The 19,859-nt window shown below is 43.2% G+C and overlaps 1 protein-coding gene across 17 annotated transcripts in view; it reads left to right on the plus strand.

Moving 5' to 3' along the window:
• Positions 1-19,859, plus strand: part of clasp2 (cytoplasmic linker associated protein 2) — a 51,804-nt gene that overhangs the window by 26,496 nt on the left and 5,449 nt on the right. For 2 of the 17 annotated variants that reach the window (XM_068575249.1, XM_068575255.1), the window contains 28 exons: positions 1,689-1,762; positions 1,920-2,012; positions 2,113-2,258; positions 2,487-2,622; positions 2,808-2,878; positions 3,043-3,102; positions 3,198-3,275; positions 3,514-3,681; positions 4,108-4,148; positions 4,504-4,656; positions 5,243-5,266; positions 5,815-5,832; positions 6,763-6,864; positions 9,899-10,072; positions 10,280-10,324; positions 11,416-11,523; positions 11,851-11,913; positions 12,475-12,581; positions 12,735-12,758; positions 12,933-13,088; positions 13,302-13,393; positions 13,475-13,538; positions 15,082-15,245; positions 15,420-15,498; positions 17,365-17,508; positions 18,056-18,199; positions 18,323-18,429; positions 18,926-19,067. In XM_068575249.1, coding sequence (XP_068431350.1) covers positions 1,689-1,762; positions 1,920-2,012; positions 2,113-2,258; positions 2,487-2,622; positions 2,808-2,878; positions 3,043-3,102; positions 3,198-3,275; positions 3,514-3,681; positions 4,108-4,148; positions 4,504-4,656; positions 5,243-5,266; positions 5,815-5,832; positions 6,763-6,864; positions 9,899-10,072; positions 10,280-10,324; positions 11,416-11,523; positions 11,851-11,913; positions 12,475-12,581; positions 12,735-12,758; positions 12,933-13,088; positions 13,302-13,393; positions 13,475-13,538; positions 15,082-15,245; positions 15,420-15,498; positions 17,365-17,508; positions 18,056-18,199; positions 18,323-18,429; positions 18,926-19,067 — 2,777 coding nt within the window. Of the gene's footprint in view, positions 1-1,688; positions 1,763-1,919; positions 2,013-2,112; positions 2,259-2,486; positions 2,623-2,807; positions 2,879-3,042; positions 3,103-3,197; positions 3,276-3,513; positions 3,682-4,107; positions 4,149-4,503; positions 4,657-5,242; positions 5,267-5,814; positions 5,833-6,762; positions 6,865-7,099; positions 7,127-8,396; positions 8,424-9,898; positions 10,073-10,279; positions 10,325-11,415; positions 11,524-11,850; positions 11,914-12,474; positions 12,582-12,734; positions 12,759-12,932; positions 13,089-13,301; positions 13,394-13,474; positions 13,539-14,303; positions 14,364-15,081; positions 15,246-15,419; positions 15,499-17,364; positions 17,509-18,055; positions 18,200-18,322; positions 18,430-18,925; positions 19,068-19,859 lie in introns of all 17 variants that reach the window. The other 15 variants (XM_068575251.1, XM_068575256.1, XM_068575250.1 and 12 more) reach the window with 12 other exon arrangements.

The following is a 19,859-nucleotide window of genomic DNA, read 5'->3' on the forward strand; positions in this document are numbered from 1 at the left end:
ATAGGGACATTGAGGCTGTTAGACGACATCACAGTCCACATTGACCGTCTCTCTGCGCCTCCTCAGAATATGATACACTCTCCTGTTGTTATCAGCGTCATGTCTTTGGTTGACTCCAGCCTGCAGAAACATGCCTCCTCTCTGTCCATCCTCCTTCCTGCTGTAGATGGCTGAACTGTTGTTTGCTTTGTCTTTGCATGTATTGATTTTTACCGTCTCTTTCTCATTGTTGGAAGAAAGCTTCTCACACGGACATGCAGTCAATTTCCTGCTGCCCGCTGATGCATCTGTGTCAGCAATGTCACTAATATGTGCACAGACACGCAGGCATTACACATGTTTTACAAGCAAGCAGTCTGAGTCCTGGTACCTTGCTCTATTTGTTGGAAACACAAGAGTGTGGTCTTTTGTCACTTGGATCATTAAAGTCTTATTGATCGAGGAGCTGCTGTTAGAGGAAGAAGTCAAAGGCATGCTGGGTATTTTTTGCAGGTGAAATCCTTGATCTTGTTAAGTTTATTATGATGAACAGAAAAATGCCTGACTCTACCTTTGCCGAGGATTTTTTCAATTTCTTTCTCTGTGTCAGACTAGTTTCCATGATGGCGGCGCAGAGAGGCCCGTTTGTCTGTATTTGCATTTAGATGACAGTGCACCCACACACACTGGAAACAATCAACTGCAAGACTCAGACAGAAGACAGATATTTCAATTTTGCCATTAACTGGCAGGAAAAAGGTCAAGATCTTGAAAAATATAATCTAAAGCCATAACTGAAAAGATTGAAGTGCCGTGGCATGTTTTGTCTCAAAGGACACGGTGGTTGCTTTATGTCAGCAGTTTTTAATCACAGCAGTACACATTGTTTCTCATAACGAAATTAATTCCACAATAATAATTAAATGAACATTATTATGATTATTGCAGCCATAACTGCTCACCCTTGATCATTTCTATTTCATAAATCTGGCATTAAGAACAATTACAAAATGGTGATGACTGCGGTTAAGTGAGTTTCATGACAAGGCTGCAACCACGTTACTCCCTGAGAATAACAGGATATTGTCTGCAGATAGCCTTCTGGCCGCATCGATGTTCCCTAACTCTCTAAGGGTCATGTACATGGAGAGTTTTGAGAGAACATGTCTTTATGCAACAGCCTGATATTTGAACCAACCCTGGGGAAAAGGAGGAAAGAATATATTGCTCTGCATTGTTTCCACCATGTTTTCCTTCAGCCTCTTCTCCTGTGAATGTCTTCTCTTTGACCAGTGTCACCGAATATAGCAATGAAATATTCTCATCCCCTCAGCTAATCCGCGCTCACTTTTTTCATCTTCTTTTTTCTTCCTCCTTTTTTTCTTCCTTTGTCACGTCTTTCGATCTCCTCTCTGCTTCCTGAGTAAGGAATCGTAGGAGGTGTGGTTTACAGCGCATCCAGCCCCCAGAGAACTATGATTGACATGCCCATTAATGCCAGGAAGTCCATTAGAAACACAGACAGCTCCCACTGACTTGCATGTGTGGGTGTGTGCGTGGGTGTAATTGGAACTGTGCTTGTGTTTTTCTGAGTTAAACCAGAATCGGAAAACCAACCAGAACAGAAAGCTGAAGGCCGACATGCTGTCGTATAAATGCACAAACATACACAGACATATTTATTAATTGACTCTGCTCTAATTTTATAGGATCCAAGGAAAGTGCCGGGGGAGTTGATGAAGAGGACTTCATTAGAGCCTTCACAGATGTTCCCACTGTCCAGGTACACAACACACAGCAGTTTTAATACACATTCATTCCTTCTAAGAACACAACCAGACGGCTATGAAGGCCAGACTGTCTGAAATTTTTATCTTTCCTTCACATATTTGCTCTGCTCCTTCCCTTCTCTCCTGATTTCTATCACCTGCTCGCTGCAGATTTACTCAGCAAGGGATCTTGAAGACAACCTGAATAAGATCCGTGAGATCTGCTCTGATGACAAACACGACTGGGACCAGAGAGCCAACGCTGTCAGTATTTTCACCTTTAACACACATACTTTTTTCACTTGTATTAATAAAATCACTGATGGTAATTGTTGGTGTCTGTTGTTTTTGCTCATTTTTACAGATGAAGAAGGTCCGTTCACTGCTGGTGGCGGGCGCAACTAGTTACGACTGTTTCTACCAGCATCTACGGCTACTGGATGGAGCCTTCAAACTGTCCGCTAAAGACCTGCGCTCACAAGTTGTCAGAGAGGCCTGCATCACTGTGGCGTGAGTGTTGATTACAGATACAGCTGTTGGCCTAATGTGCAGTTTGAGGAAACAAAACCATGAGAACAATCCTGGGCTTTGTCCAACACCAGTTATTCACTCCTCTCTACTCTATTACAGACACTCAGTAGTTTAGTTAATAGAGAACAGTAAGTTGACACTTAATAATTATTGACCTTGATTACAGTTTGGACAGTGGTGTTTATAACACATGGTGTGTTTTTGTAGACATCTTTCATCAGTGCTGGGGAACAAATTTGACCATGGAGCGGAAGCTATTGTTCCCGTCCTGTTCAACCTCATCCCAAACTGTGCCAAAGTCATGGCCACCTCCGGTATGTTGGCTATTCGCATCATCATACGGGTGAGTTTTGCTTAACAAACGTATTATTTCTTTGTGGTCAGTGTTACTGCTGTTGTTTGATTATCGGAGTTACTATTCTCCCTTTCACATCTTTCATGCTCTGCTCTCTCTCTCTCTCTCTCTCTCTCTCTCTCTCTCTCTCTCTCTCTCTCTCTCTCTCTCTTTCTCTCTCTCTCTCTCTGCAGCACACACACGTGCCCAGGCTCATCCCACTGATCACCAGCAACTGCACATGCAAGTCCGTGGCTGTTCGAAGGTGAGAAGAACAAAGGCTCTGAGGTTGACACTACTGTGATGAAAGGCCTTGTTTAGTATTGAGCAGGTCACAATTAACAGCTTTGGGGTCAGCAAACATCTTCATAGTGTTGTTAAGTAATGTGTGTTTTTGTAATGAGATTGATAACAATGAGTCATCTCCAGGCGCTGTTATGATTTCCTGGACCTTCTGCTACAGGAATGGCAAACTCACTCTCTGGAGAGGTGAGCGTTGATTCTAGCAATGTTTTAAACCTGCTTTTCTACTTGTTGAAACTTAATGCATCTTTTTCTGGGACATCTGTGGCTCTCCCTTGCAGGCACACGGCCGTTCTGGTTGAGAGCATCAAGAAGGGATTGCGAGATGCAGACTCGGAGGCTCGAGTGGAGGCTCGCAAGTAAGACACACAGGCATTTCTGAAAATGTACCTCAATGAAAGACAAGTAGTGTGAAATATCTCACTGCCTTCCTTTTCCTTTTTGGTTTCCTTGATTCCTCTCTTTTGCCTCCTCCATTATCATCTTTCTACCTTATTTTTCTCCTACTAACCTTACCTTTGTCTCTACCATCTCTCCTCGTTTGTTTCTCTGTCCACCTTTGTCTCTTTTTCCTTCTTCAACGACTGTCTCTCTCAGGGCCTACTGGGGTCTGAGGAACCACTTTCCAGCGGAGACCGACGCTCTCTACAACTCCTTGGAGCCATCGTACCAGAAGACCCTTCAGTCCTGCCTAAAGAGCTCTGGCAGCGTGGCCTCTCTTCCCCAGAGTGACCGCTCCTCGTCCTCCTCTCAAGAGAGCCTCAAGTAATCAATGCTCAGCTATAATTTATCCTCCATAGTTCACTTTATACATCGAGGTTTACCATAAGACTACTTTTGAAAAAGAAGATGGCCGTAGATTTCCACACAAATTCTGAGAAATGTTTTTCTCAGACTTGTGTGGACCTACTGCTGCACATGGATCAAATCTCCTCAATTAACTTCGCATTTTCTCCTCCAATCTCTCATATTGTCAACTTTTCTGCTACATGCATAGGGCAAAAAAGACAAATTTTCTGTTATAGGAAAAATACATAGACTAAATGATTGATTATAATAATTTAAACCGTGTGGAACAAATGTAAAAATGCTGGCTTCAGGGCACAGAGGACAACATTAATAACCCAGCATTGATTTACATTGGGATTTCGTGTTGTTGTGGACTGACCTCCTTTTTTTCTTCTCTGTCAGTCGGCCTCTGACTTCGAAATGGTCATCAGCTCCAGGCCGAGGTGAGCCAAACACTTAGCAGACACACATGCGGTCTCTCTCAAACACATAATCTCGTGCTGACTCGCTCCTGTGGAAACACGCAGACACTGTGACAAACATCAGCTCCCACAGAGCCATTTCCCATCATTCTCATTTACATCTGCCTGTGTCCATACAGCGACATCCTGTTATGTTGTTTTTATGTTACTGAACACATGTACGCACACACATGCGTATATGTGTCTGGCTGTTTGTGTACTTCTGTATGGTATTAGTATTGGGTAGTGTGGTGCCTGCATGCATTTGTGATGTATCTATACCCTCATCACCTCCCATCCCTTCTCCCACACACTCCTCCTCTCCCTGTCCTATCAGTCCCCGCTGTTTCAAAGGGTGGGCTGTCGTCGGCCTCCCTGCAGCGATCCCGTAGTGACGTGGATGTTAACGCAGCCGCGGTCGCTAAGCACCGGCAAGTCGGACAGACCAGGGTAGTAGGGCGCCTGCCCCCTGGCTCCTACTCCTCACTGGGTAAGGGTCCTCTGTCAGTCAAGTCTTAGGAATCGTCTCGAATCAGCTCAGATGCAGTGCTTCTAAAGCTTCTGACAGGTTCAAGTAAAAGTTATAAGCTAGTCGCATCTTCAGAAGGATGGAGCTACACACTCACACACTCCAGTGCTTGGACTGGCCTCTCTCTCCTCTCCGCTGCTGTTGTCTCCTCTCCTGCTGCCTCCTCATTGCCTGTTGATGTGTCCTGTACATGTTTTGGAATGAATATTGTCTGTGTGCATGTTCTGTTGATGAATATCATCCTCTGTTGTTTTTCTTTGTTTTGATGTTGACCCCGGCATCTGCTCCCTTTTTTACCAGATGCTCTGTAACTAATACAGACTGTGCTCCTCTTTCCTCTTGTCTCTCTTCTCTCGTGTCTGTCTTTCGTTCTGAATACTTTTTTATTATTTTGTGTTTCGTGTATTTACACTTTCTGTTTTTTTGGATTCCCTTTTCCTTTTGTGTCTTTTACTTTTAATAATTGTTTGTATCAATCCTTCCTTTTTTGTTTCCATGTGTTTCTTCCCTTTTCTTTCTTTCACCCTCTCTCTCTCTCCCACTAAAGATGATGCCTCTGATAAAACGGATGGTAAGATCATCTCACTCTGCTTCACCAGCAACAACCTACTTATGCTTTTATGTTTTCTTTCCCTGCTTTTCCCTTTCCTCACTTCATTACAAATCATATCACCTTATTTTGTTGCAGTGTGTGGCCACAGCGCCCCCTGCTGTCAAACCTACATGTCACCCTCATTTGTATCACCTTCCTTCTCATCACATGATGAATCAAATTAATTACACATCTAAGATCATCTTCTGCTTTTGCTACGGTTTAATCTTATCCAGAAAAGGTCTGACCATCATGCTTGTGTTTAACTGTAGCATTCGGTTCTTGAGGCTTTAGGATAGTTAGGGTGCGTAAGGGTAGGTATATTATGCACAAATTAGATCTAACTTTATTGTCATTACAAAGTACAGATACTGAGACAACAAAATGCAGTTTAGCATGCAACCAGAAGTTCAAAGCATACATAGATTGTAAAGGGAAGATATGAATACGCCAAGATATATATACAGTGTGAAATGTGCAGGTGAAGTGTACATTTTACAACCTGCTCCTTCTTTGTCTGTCTGTAGGGACCAGGTCAGACAATGGTAAGATTATGGTTAGGTGTGTGCGTGTGTGTCTGTCGGTGTGTTTTAGGGATGTTCTAGTTGGGAAAGTGGACAAAATTTTGTTTAAGTTCGTTGAAATCTGCAGAGGAATCATCAGGAATCAATATATTGACATTTTTTAAGCGGCACCTTCAATTTAAAATTGGACAAATGTAAAATATAAATCATTTTCTAAATAGTGAAATTTGCAATTACACATCCAACATCGATAGTGCTGATGAACATGAGTTTTATTAGAAGAATGGCTTGCATGAATTGCAGCTTTAAGTTGATTGGATGATGCTCTGCTGTGGCTAAAGTGATGATTTTTATGAACTGTTGCAGTAATATCTCACCTACAAAGTGGGTTGCAGAACATTCGTTGATATCTGCAAATAATCACTCAATACAGGTTACAGTACATTTGAACATGTTTTTGAAGCTGTAAATTAAATGATATGACTACTGTAATAAAACGCACCACTGCTGGTGGTAATATTGACATTTATTACCAAATGTATTAAAATCAGTATTTCATGGGTTGAAAATAGCTGCTGTTTTAGATCAGGCCTGAACGTTTCTGATACAAAGTCATACGCAATTAACAATTAACGCCTTCTAATCAGTCAGAACAACTCCTGCCTCCTTAACCCATCTCGGCCCCTGGCTTAGACATGGGGGTGAACTTACACTTTAAAAAAAAATAAATCTAGTGACGTCTTGCTAATCCACTGAAGCATCCCTGGTGTATGCGTCTGTGTGGTTGAGTGTTTAGTTTAGGATTTGACGCTCGTTCAGCAGCTTTGAGTATTAGTGGCTTTTCTTCAGTTGTAGTGCTTTTAGGTTCTGGGCTTCATTCCGCTCCAAACTAGGTGTGTGTGTGTGTGTGTGTGTGTTTTAAACAGTATTTTTTACCTCTACATAATACAGGCCGTGTACGTACCAAACAGCCCTTGTCCACTGCCAGCAGTGTGTCCAGCCAGGTGGACTCAAGAGGACGCAGCCGCACTAAGATGGTCTCCCAGTCCCAACGTATGTACCTCCTCCCACCGGCACACGGCATGACTTAAACCCAGCTGTGACTGGAACGTTCTGGGTGTCGAGTCCACTTTCCACATCACATACACGCAAACACAGCAACAGCAATGGTGTGAGTGAGCTTCTTGGAGTGTCTGTTTGTAGTTTATCAGCCTCTTATAGTAGAGTATCATTATTTGTTGCCTTCATGGTGACGATAAGCTTTGTGTAAATGTTTTTGTGCCTTCAGGTTCCGACGAATCCGATTGCACACCAGGTATTCTGTTTGTGTGTCAGAGTCGGACCGTGTGTGTCTATCTGTGTACCACAGTGGGAATGGTGGTCCACCTGCTGTCGCTCTCATTCTGATCAAGGTGTTTTGTGTAAAGAGGAGTGTGTGTGTGTGTGTGCGTGTGCGTGTGCGTGTGTGTCTTTTTCTGAGCATGCTGTGTCTCATCACTGAATGTGGTGTGGTGGACGTTTTTTTTTCCACTGCTCTGACTGTCATTTAGGGTATTAAAAATACTCCGACAGACATGAAAGACCAATAGGCACTAGTTAGCTACTATTGCTACACATAAAGTGTGTGCGTGTGTGTTTTCTAAGAATACTTGCAGCTTAAAGCGTAATGGCTTTGGTGCTGGTTTGAAGTTTAAAAGTGGACAGTGATTGTACCACAGCCCCAGTTACATCTGGACATTTTGAGACCAAATGGAAGGTTTCTGATCGGAGCCCAAATCTCAGAACAACAGACAGAAAGGTTACAGTCGGTATTTATTCCGGGTACAACGACTATTTATCGGCTTCATTTCCATGCTGCAGTGATGGAAATTGATTTCTGCCCCTTTACCGCACTAATGCTATACTATCCATGTTGTTTGTAAATATGAAATCTATCAAATCAACAAGGTTTGGACAAATATTATAGTGTATTAAAATATACAAAACACAATTAATATGCTCTACTCAAAGCCACCAGACTCGGTAAACATAGTTCAGTCAAACTTGACAGAAATAAAATAAAAATCATCCAGAGTAGATTTTGGAAAGCCGCAAATAAACTGCATGCTCGTGATCATTTGGATGGGAAACGGTTATCACAGAAACAGACGAAACTGCGGCTGAACAGAGGTTTTCTATGTGTGTGATAGAGTGTATGGACATGTTTTGAGCATATTTTCCTTTGAGGCATTTTATTTTCCTCATTGTGAACAGCCTTTGCTTGATACATATGCCAGCTGTCCCAACATGCACTGCTTTTCCCAGGCTATCATCTGCAGCTGGTTCAGAGTGTGTGTGCGTGTGTGTGTGTTTGTTTTAGTAACATATTTCCAATACTTGTTTCTCTTAAATAAATGAAGTAATTCAGCTTCGCCTTCATTCTTGATGTGGAAACACCAGGATGCGCTCCCATCGTACTCTGTGTTCTGACATCATGACGCTTTTTTTACGCTAACACCCATAATTCATCTGGTTTAATCTGCTGTTCCTTCCCCCTCGCCTCTGCTTTCCCCCCCTCCTCTCAACCAATGGGCTTAATGGCTCAGGATCTCAGTCTGCTACCCCTGTTGGTGGTAAGATTACAACACTACTTCTTTTCCGCTCTTTTTATCTTTACTGCCTCTCCTCTGTTGCCCTGACTTCCCCCTCCTTCACATGCACCCAGAAAGGTCACTTAAAGCTCCTCCCACTCTGGCATGCTGGGATTAGTAACCACAGACTGTTAACATGGCTGTTCTATGATCATGCTAAACACACTGCTTTGGGAGCCTCGTGTTTCTGCACTCTTTGGGTGCCTGGATGTAGTCTAAAGATTGAGAGGACGTGTTTTATGCCCGAAAAAGGGAGAAAAATCTCTTAACTGGAATTCGGTTTCAAAGATATTTATTTTAAGATCTATTTTATCAGTAGTTTCTATAAAATTGGCATTCTTATAATCCACATTAATTAATAATATGATATTTAAGATATGTGTGTATCTGTAAATGTAAAGAGATGAGGGAAGAAAGGAAAAAAGAGTTGACTTTATAATCTAAAATGTTAAGAGGTCAAAGAGAGGTTCAAGTCTTCTTTCCGTGATAAATGTATACATCTGAATGACTATCTCTATGTATCACATAGGACTAAAGTGTATTTATTTAGCTCTTTGTCACTAGGTACATAGAAGTAGTACTATTTAAGTTTTGTGTGTGTGTGTGTGTGTGTGTGTGTGTGTGTGTGTGTGTGTGTGTGTGTGTGTGTGTGTGTGTGACATCAGTTGAGTTCATGTGTTACTGAGCGAGCGAGAGAGTCTGGTCTGCATGTAGAAATCAGTTTGGGTCCAGCTTCATGTGTGGAAGTCCTGCAGTTCGTCCAAAAAGTCTGATCCCACGCTTTACATACAGCACTGCAGAGCAGCTTCTCATAGACTGTTTAATCTTCAGCTTGATAGTAATGTGAGTCTCTGTAGAATTAATCACACTGTGGGCTTTGCCGTTGGAGATGGGATGACATGGGGAGGAGGAATTGAGACCTGTTTCCACATTTTATCTATTTATTTTGGACAAAATAAGGCTGTCAAAATGTCACTTTTACTTTGTTGTAATATATATGTATATATATTGAGACCTGTTATCACATTTTCTCTCTCTCTCTAGATATATAGATATGTAGATAGATATGATAGACTTTGTACAAATGGGTGCTAACACTAAAATGTACTTTCTTTTGGTTTTCAACTCTCCGAGCCCCATCAATCCTCTTTCCAACATCAAACATTGTAAAGTTTGCCATTGAGTTCTGTGTATTTTTTAAAATATTGTAGTTAATGTTATTTACAAAAAAGGTGTTTGGAAACTAGTTCCACTAAGTTACGAGCCATAGCAGCTGTCTGTTGTATGTATACAAAACTATTTGTTGTTTATAAGGTAAGCTCCTCACGTTAGAGGGGGACTGGTTCTGTTTCTCTGCAGCTTTCCTGGTTAAATTTCTCTCGTTGCCGAAGCAAAGCTCTGACTTAATTTCTCCCTGTCTTTATGTTTTGTCCTCTTCTCTCTGCGTCTCTCTGAAGCTGGCAGTCGCAGTGGCTCCCCAGGTCGTGTCCTGACGAGTACGGCCCTGAGCACCATGAGCTCCGGGGCCCACCGGGTGCTGGCGGGGTCCAGCGGGGACAAAAATCGACGCAGCCGTATCCCCCGAAGCCAGGGATGCTCCAGAGACTCGTCCCCCACCCGCCTGTCAGTTGGTCAGTAAACAATTACTGTTGTTTGGTGTTTTTTTTCTGCATCCGTTTTTGACAACAGCTCAAATGCTATATGATGGTTTGGTGATAAAAATCAGTGGTCCCCTAGGAGCAGCACACACAATACTCCACGTACTCTTGGATCTCAACTTTTCCCTCCTCTTGCTCCTTTCTTCTCTTCTTCCTGCCCCTGGTGCTTCTGTCCTGTAGCTCCTTCCAGCATTAGTTCCATCTACAACGGAGCAAGCAGAGGAGGTAAGGCTCCGACCTCGACCAGACCATTCTGCTATCCTTCTGCTTAAAATCATCCCTCATTTATCTCTCATCCTTTACTACAAATCTCAAAATCCCAATCCCACCATCAAGCCTCATAGAGCGATCCTCTCTAACCGGTCTCTGGCTTAATGGCTGCTCTGTTATGGTGATGGGTGCCCATGATCAGCAGATCCTCCTTGTCTCTACTAACCGGTTGTCAGTGGCTGATAAATGAGCCTTCTAGCAGGATCAGCAAAGCTGCTTCAGGGCTTTGTAAACCCCGGGCAGGCTGTGATTAACCCCGATAGGCTGGCTAGATGCTGAAGCTGACGAACATGAACAATGAACAGTGAAGTTGATTGCAATGCTACTGGATGAAAAAGCAGATACTCCCCTCGCTCATCCCTCGATCGCTCTATTCATCTTAAATCACTTCCTTTTCAGTTCTGTGTGTTTGTGTGCAACCTGCAGGGTGATTGCCCGAGTGCATGTGATTATCAGACATTGTTTGTCTCATTTAAACGTGAGTGCAGCGGTCCTGTGCCTCTCTCGGGGGCATCTCAACTAGAGCTGAGACAATTAGTAACTCAACATAAAATTAAACTATAATATTGAACTCAAGTGTAATATGTTACTGTTAGTTGTGCAGATCTATATAAAGACGTTTTGGGGAGATTTTGATGGATGCAGTATTTGTAGACATTTTATAGACGAGCTGAAACAATTGAAAATCCCAAATAGGAAGTGACTGAAATCTGTTGAGATGCTCCCTGGGAGTCGGCCGACCGGCGCTCGTATTCTCTTGTTTCTCTCAGTTGGTCACTTTTGCCTGTTCTGTCTTATTCATGTCTTTATCCATGTACCGTCCCCCCTCTCTCTCTCTCTCTCTCTCTCTCTCTCTCTCTCTCTCTCTCTCTCTCTCTCTTTTGTCACTGCTCATGTTTGTCTTTCTTCTTTGTCTTTTTTTTATGTCTCTTCCCCTTGTCCTCTGTGTTCTTACTACCACTTCTCTTCCCTCCGCTGCTCCTCCTTTCCCTGTTCCCCCCCTCGCCTTTCCCTCTGCTGCGGTGTTGTAACCCGGGTGACCTTAGCTCGGGGCAGTCGTATCCCTCGGCCCAGTATGAGTCAGGGCTGCAGCAGAGAGGCCAGCAGGGAGAGCAGCCGCGACACGAGCCCCGTTCGCTCCTTCACACCGCTTGGTGAGTAGCCAGTTGTAGCCAAAAAACCCAGGAGAGATGATGAGTAGACTCAGAATGATCAAGAGAGACCTTTTTCTATACTTTCAGTTCGTTCAAATAAAGGAAACTTAGGCTTTTATCTACATTCAGTGTCTGATTTAAACTAAATCCCAACAGTATAAAAAAGTTGATGGTGATTTAAAATCCGAAAAACAATCACATGCATGTTTTTCAGCCTTTCTTTCACACTTTGTTCGATCTGTGTTAGGGTCGTGTGTATGTTTGTCTCTTGTGTGTGTGCGTGCGTGAGTGTTAAACTCTGTATGTGTGTTTTAATCTTGGTTGCAGCAACGCGGAGCTACTCTCGCTCCACCGGAGCTCTTCACACACCTGATGTTTTTGGGGCTGCAGGTGAAGGCTGAGTACATACTTCTCCGTACCTCACCCACCCACGTTGCCCTAATTTGTGTTCGTTCGCTCACCTCTTTTCTTTTTGTTCTCTTAAGTGCAAAGCATCGTCTCCTTTGATATTTGTATTTGTTTCTTTTTTTCCATCAGCCTCTTTTTATTTATGTATTTTTATATTCTGCTCCAGGATGTCGAACCTTCCAGTGGAATTGCATGTTTCCGCCTTTTAAGTTTCCAGTTGACAACCATTCTCCCAGTTTTACCATTTTGTTTTCTTTATTTAGCTCCGCCTCTGTCCTGCAAGGCCAACATGTTCCTCCGTGTTTTCTGTCAATCATACTTTCTCCCCCAACAGCACCTGCAATGTCACCTAACAAGTCATCTCATCAACTTATAGGGTTGGCTCATGTGAAATGTAGTGTGTGTGGTTTGAGAGTGGATGATGAGGAGAATGTCAGATCATCAGTGGACGAGTGAGAAAAGGGAGTTGGCAATCTTTAGTCTCAAGTCTTAACATTTATTCTCTTTTACTTCCACTCTTTCTATCCATCTAATTCTCTCCAGGATCAGGTCTTGGCATCAGCCAGTCCAGTCGTCTTTCTTCCTCAGTGAGTGCCATGAGGGTCCTCAACCCAGGATCTGACGTAGAAGAGGCTCTCGCGGATGCTCTGGTATTAAAACACGTACTACACATACACATTAAAACACGTAATAACTCTGCTCACATTTCAGTAAGCTGTCACCATATGCAGCTCACATCTCCTGGAGTTTGTGTGTGTGTGTGTTGACTAACCCTTGGTTCTACCTCTGTTTAACGCTGTCAGCTGTTGGGAGACATGCGGTCCAAGGTCAGCTTCTTCTCCTGCCTCTTACCTGTGTGTGTGTGTGTGTGTTTAGCTGTGTTTGTGCTCGATAAAGCAGGTGTGTGAGTGCATGTTTTCTGCCCGTGCCCGGTACTACTCTTCCCGTCTTCATTTTCAGCTTAATTTCATCTCCTTTGGATTTCTGTCCTCCACCCGCAGAAGAAGCCAGCACGGCGGCGATATGAAAACTACGGCATGTACTCTGATGACGACGCCAACAGCGATGCATCCAGCGCCTGTTCGGAGAGGTCCTACAGCTCCAGGAACGGAGGAGCCATCCCCACCTACATGAGACAGACAGAAGACGTAGCTGAGGTTGGCGGAAACAGCAGTCATGTACAGTCGTTAGGCCAAACAACACGCATCAAAAAGACACGTTCCTAAACTACACAAACAGCATTATAGCACATCTTGTCTCTTATCCAGGCAGATACAAGCACTGTTAAGTTCATTCAGTACGTCTTAATGTTATTGGTTTTTTTTCGTGCCTATATGGAAGTCTCAACAGGTCTTTGTGGTTCTTTCCAGGTGCTGAACCGCTGTGCCAGTACCAACTGGTCAGCGAGGAAGGAAGGGCTCTTGGGTCTACAGGCTCTGCTGAAGAACCAACGCACCCTCAGGTCAGCCACACAACAGGCAGTTGCTTTTTTCCAAGATTAAATTGACTGTTTTTATTCTAACTGTTTGTTTATGATCTGCAGTCGGGTAGAGCTGAAGAGGCTCTGTGAAATCTTCACCAGGATGTTTGCAGACCCTCACAGTAAGGTATGAATGCATACAGTGCAAGTACTCACACAAAAACACACACACTCATTGACAATATCATGCCAAATAGATTCATCATTCACCCACTTTTTGTTTTACTTTGGTATTTTGTTTACCCCCACCAACCTTCACTGTACCGGATTCTGCCAAAACAAACACAAGGATCTCTTTGTTAGCACACAGACACATTTCAACACTCAGATGTTAAATACTTTTTTAAAATAAGTTTAAAAAGGAAGACCGGATAAAAAAGTCAAACTATTTTCTCAGTTGTAGACTCACATGGATATTCACACTCAAACACAATCACAGGCATGCAGAGTGTGTGATGGACTGTTTTCTAACGGCATGTCACGCCTGAGTTTACGTGTGACCTCACATCTCTCCGCCGTCCTGTGGAAGTGCTCTGTCACTGCAGCAGATCCACTGGCTCTGCTCACTGCAATCACTGGTGCTCCCTCTCTTCGCCCTCCCTGCAATCTGAAGCGACGACACTGACCGCACATACACTCAGACGCACTTAAATATATATATATGTATGTATATATATATATCTATATATATAGATATATATATATATCTATATATATATATATATTGGGCTGCCAGCTCCTCTCTCTGACTAACCAGCTGCGTTTCGTCCTCTCTAACATTGCCACTTTTCTTTCGGCGTTTTTGAGTGCCCGTGGCCTCACACATGTCGTAAGGTGTGTGAGCCCCGCCCCATCCCCCTCGTATGACGTTTGACGATTTCATGAATTTCAGCGAGATTCCGGCAGAGTGTACGGCACGGCAGAATCCGGTATAAGCTCAGCCTCCTTCAAGGTACTGCATCTCACCCTGGATCCCTCCCCTGCCTCCATCTATCATCCCACACCATCCTCACTTCTTTCTCATCCTCCTTGATTTTCAACGTCGCTCTGTTATCTTTCCTAGTGTGCACAAAACACCACTTTGCCTATATTTCCGTTTTGCAAAGTGTCGACTGAAAGTCAAGATTTCTAGCGTGCACAGACGCTGAGTTCATTCAGGTATTCTTTGTCAGGATGCTAACTGGTGTGTCTCTCTCTCCCCCATGCCCACCTCACTCTGGCACTCTGTAGAGAGTAAGTTTGGCCAATCAGTGCACTGTATTTATTGTGTTTGGATGAAAATCTCACTCACTAACCTCCCTCATATGCGGTTTCTTGTAACCGCACTTTCCTGGGGACCACAAGCAGTCTGATTGGTGTATGTTGTTTCTTGTTCAGTAAATAACTGTCTCATTTTGGTTGTCTTCTAATATTATTATTAATAATTTGATGATGGTGATTTAAGTTGAATTGGTGATAGGGAATCAAAGTGTGCTGCTGCAATAATCAGTGAATAACCACTAATGGGAACTAATGCTACTCTCACACAATACTTCAGCATAACCTCCTATTGTATCTTGTAATAACACTGTAAATGCAGAATGACTTGGATGCATGCATATGTGCATGAAACGTGTGAATTGTTGAGTGACTGAGACACCGTATGACCCAATCTGTGTGTGTGTGTTTAGGTGTTCAGTATGTTCCTGGAGACGCTGGTAGATTTCATCCAGGTCCATAAGGAAGATCTGCAGGACTGGTTGTTCGTCCTGCTCACGCAGCTGTTGAAGAAGATGGGAGCTGACCTGCTGGGCTCCGTACAGGCCAAAGTTCAGAGAGCCCTGGATGTCACACGGTGAGTGGCACACTATCACAGTTCAGACTGACATTTGGGCATATATAAGTTCTTGACCCATAGGTAACATGAGTACACAAAGAGAAGGAAAGATAACGCAATTCATTGTTTACTCTCACTTTTTGTATTAACACAGTCATTTTACCTATAAGATATGTTTTTCCCCTCTGACAGAGAGTCTTTCCCCAATGACCTTCAGTTCACTATCCTCATGAGGTTCACTGTGGACCAGACACAGACACCCAACCTCAAGGTAAATAGTGTGTGTGTGTGTGTGTGTGTGTGTGTGTGTGTGTGTGTGTGTGTGTGTGTGTGTGTGTGTGTGTGTGTGTGTGTGTGTGTGTGTGTGTGTGTGTGTAAGAGAGAGAGTGAGAGAGTGAGAGCGGAGTGTGTGAAGGCCTGAGTAGAGGAGGGGCCGAGTGGAAAGGATGGGGTTGTAAGGCTGAAAACTGAAGGATTGTGTAACTATGGTAACTGCTGTGCTGATGTAACCTCATGCCTGCTCAAAACCCTGAATCCTGGGCTGTGATTGGACAGCGATTGATCTAGCTTCTCCACCGGCTTTTTACTCCGCGACCGTGTGGACACTCCCCTCAAACTCTCCTCCTCTAACTTCCTATTCATCGTCTTGTACTTTCCTCCTCACTGACCCTTCAGTTGGGGAAGCTTCTCACTTCAGCATCACCACCTTGCCTCCATTACTTACCTTCCTCTCAAGCTTTGCTACTTCATTCCTCCTCCTCGCTATCCTTACCCCTTTATCTCTCTGTCGCTCTGCCTCTTCCTTTGCCCCATCCTCACAAGTTTTTCATTCCTGACCAGTTTTCCTCTTCCTCTGGGCTTGGGCATTGAAAGATATTCACCATCACAATTTCACCCATTGACAGAAATATACATCTTCTTTAAGACTAACACGCTCTTCGTTTGACTCGGCAAAAGGATTCCTGCTGGCTCGCTGTTGCTTTTTATTATTGCTGTCAGCCGTTGTTTTTGGGGTCACAAATTTCATGTAGTCAGAAGAAGTGGTCACTTAAAGCACAGTTTTGGGATCGTAGACCGACTGTGTGACATGAGGAAAGTCCTGATAATAAGTAGTTCTTCAGAAAAAGATCTCAATATGACACAATAAAAAAGCAACACCCTAAAGATACTGCCTCAGGGGACAACATCAAGTCATGTTACAAGTATATTATATAGTATAATGCTGAGCATTTTGGCAGTCATTGTCCATCCTGCAAACTGTTGCATGAAGCTTCATAAACTACTGTTATGTTATTAACAGGCATCACAACTCTTTGCTGCCATCATGTGGCCTGAATGATTACATTGTATATTGAAGATTTTCAGAATAGTATCATACAATTTAAATATCGCCCGAGCCTACTTTCCAATCTTTTTACTCCTCTTAAACTCTTTGCACCCTGCCACCTCCCTCTGCTCCCTTTTCCTCTCTTGTCTGCCCTCCCCTGTCCTCGTCTCCCTTTCTTTCTCTGTTGGTTGACGCGGTGATTCTCCTCTTTCTCTCTGAAGCCTGTACGGAGCTCGTGTTGCGGGCGAGGCAGGGCAGGGTCCGGGGTAAAATTGTTCCCCCCGAGAGCGCGGCGCCACGCCTGCTCTCTAGACGAGCAGGCCGCAGCCTGGAGCCAGTCCTCCCAGGTCAGTGCGCTCCGGGGGGAGCAATTATATGGCGCGTGCAATGCTGCCAAGTGATTTGGAGGAAGTTTCTGGTCCTTGAGGTGCATATGGAAAGAGATGGAAGAAGGGCAGGAGTCAGTTGTTGTGGCTTTTCGGGGCCTGTGGTGAATGTTTGCTTTTATGGGTTCCTTTGTTTTGTCATCGCTTTTTTTTTTGACTGGTTTGTTTTCCCATATGATGCAGCATGACCCTAGCTGTTGTTTGCTCTTCCCTCTCTGATTCATCAAATCATTTGATTTTCAGACCTGCAAGAGATACACAATCTGCAGCGGTTGTTCATGTTGTCTGTGAACATAGGTGCTCATGCGTGTGTGTGTTTGTGGTTTTGTTGTTCCTCTGTTCATGTTTTTGCAGGTAGATGATTGTTGGCCATGCAGTGTCAACTTACTAATGAGTTGTATATTTATACTTTGTTGTATAACAGGTGAAGGTGGCCATTTTGAAGTACATCGACACGCTGACGTTACAGATGGAAGCTCCAGACTTTGTGAACTCCAGTGAGACTCGGCTCGCCATCTCCCGCATCATCACCTGGACGACTGAACCCAAGAGCTCTGACGTCAGAAAGGTGCTGACATACAAACCTCCACCAGCTCAAAACATTATTCCCGTAGTCAGTGTTCGTACAGTCATGAAAAAAACCTGGAAAAGTTCTTTAATAAAATACGAAAGGTTTAGGAAAAGTTATGGAAATGTGATAACGTTCATTTACACTGAGTTTAAAATAATAATAATAATAATAATAATAATTAGATGCTTTTACAAGAAAGACACTGAAAATATAAGCAGGCATATGCTTATTCTCCTAATCAAACTATTGTCTCTCATTCATTTGTGTTATTTAAGGTATACTTTATCATTGTTACTCTAAATACTACATTTTCTCACTTTTTGATGTATAGACCAAGATTTCACAAAATGTTTGGTCATGGAAATTTGGTTTAAAGCCATAAAAATCCATTGGTCAAAATGTGTATGAACCGTGCGTAGTTCATTCTCATGATAGTGGAACGTCACACCACACCCGTTGATTCACTAATGCACACAAACACGGGAAAAGACGCTAGCGATTCCAAGTCTTTCTGACTGAGAGGGATGTTTTTTATGCGCTGCAGGCGGCCCAGTCGGTGTTAATCTCACTGTTCCAGCTCAACACTCCAGAGTTCACAATGCTGCTGGCAGCTCTGCCCAAAACCTTCCAGGACGGAGCCACCAAGCTGCTTCAAAACCATCTGAAGAACACTGGCAACGCTGCACAGGTAACAAAGGGAGTGTTTCAGACACACGTGGTACGCTATGGTTGTGAATCATTATAGTGCAGAATTAATAGTATACTTCTTTCTAACTGAACTTGACATGTGTGTTCTTTGTCACTTCTTCAGGCACCAATGGGCAGCCCTCTGACACGCCACACCCCCCGATCTCCAGCAAGCTGGGCCAGCCCGGTCACATCCCCCACCAACACTTCCCAGAACACCCCCTCACCAAGGTACCACTCACGCACACTTTAACAATAATTGCCATATCAGCATGAACACAGGTCAACATGTACACAGAAGACAAGAGTAAAGTCTACAGATGTGCATATGTATTAAACAACATTAGTTTCAGTGGGCTGTAGGACTGTCACAATATCAGATCTTCACTATACGATTATCACTCCAAGATCATTCCAGATAACAATATTATTTGAAGAATTTCTTTTAAAGGTCAGTTAGTGAAATTTATTTTTTCAATAAACTGTTTATTGAGCTTTTTTCCCTTGAGTGGTGGAGAGAGAGCGTGTAACCGTAACAGTATTATCGAATGAGTATTATTGACATAGTATCTATTACAGTTATCGGCACCTCGTTTATCTCAATAACCCTACGTCACGCCATATGACGCATGTTCCATACGTGAGGGAATCACAGTTTGAAGACTCACTTCAGCTTCAATCGTGCAGCTCTGGTTCAGTGCCCTTTTTCTTTCGTTTGTGTGTATAGTGCATTTGACTACGACACAGAGAACATGAACTCAGAGGACATCTACAGCTCGCTGAAAGGTGTCACTGAGGCGATCCAGAACTTCAGCGTCCGCAGCCAAGAGGACATGAATGAACCGATGCACCGGCGGGATGGAGAGGAGGTGAGTGCAGGATGGATGTCGTTTGTGTTTACGCAAGTGTACTCCGGTATGTGTCCAGACTGATATGGAGCCTAAAGTTGCTTATGTAAAATGTTTTTCTGAAGCAAATCAGTTTTTTTCTGTAATTCTTGGCAACACCTTTTGGTTTACCGTGACATTTTCTTGGGTTGACATTACCTTGAGTGAAAACAAATATGAAACATTTACAGAGGTTTGTGTGAAGCATAGCGGCCAAGATTCACACGCAGCGTGGGTTGAAGAGTAAACGTAAAATTGACCAAGCTGCCAACTTTTAGGAATTCCTTTATGAAACACCACAAAGCTAGTTTCACACTTCATTTTCTGCATGTTATAGAGAAGCCAACTGTTGTCATCCGACAATATTTATTTTTTAAACTTAAGCATACTGCTGCTGTAAACATAATGTTTAGAGGCGTTGTGGAAAGTGGTAGCAATGTTCAGTTCATGGTCTTCATCAGTTCCTGCATTCTGCTGTCAGAATGAGGCTTTTTTCGGGGGAACAATAGCAAAACTATTTTGTCGATACCTTACTTTATTTAAGCCGTTTAATTCTGCCTTGACAAAAGCGTTGCCACAGTGATAGCAATTTGTGAAAGTTATAATTTAAATGGCAAAATGTCTTGATGAATGATTTACTTAATAAGAGGACAGTGCACATCAATAAAAACATTTCTGTTAAATGAGTTAGCCAAGAGGCTATGGTCCATCTGTAGTCCAGAGAGGCAGATGTTAAAAAACTAAAGCAAATCTAAAAACTTAAATAAAACTACA

This window comes from Clinocottus analis, unplaced genomic scaffold (assembly GCF_023055335.1).
Source record: "Clinocottus analis isolate CAN_PGR_092001 unplaced genomic scaffold, fCliAna1.0.p SCAF_14, whole genome shotgun sequence".
In the NCBI taxonomy this organism is placed as follows: domain Eukaryota; kingdom Metazoa; phylum Chordata; class Actinopteri; order Perciformes; family Cottidae; genus Clinocottus; species Clinocottus analis.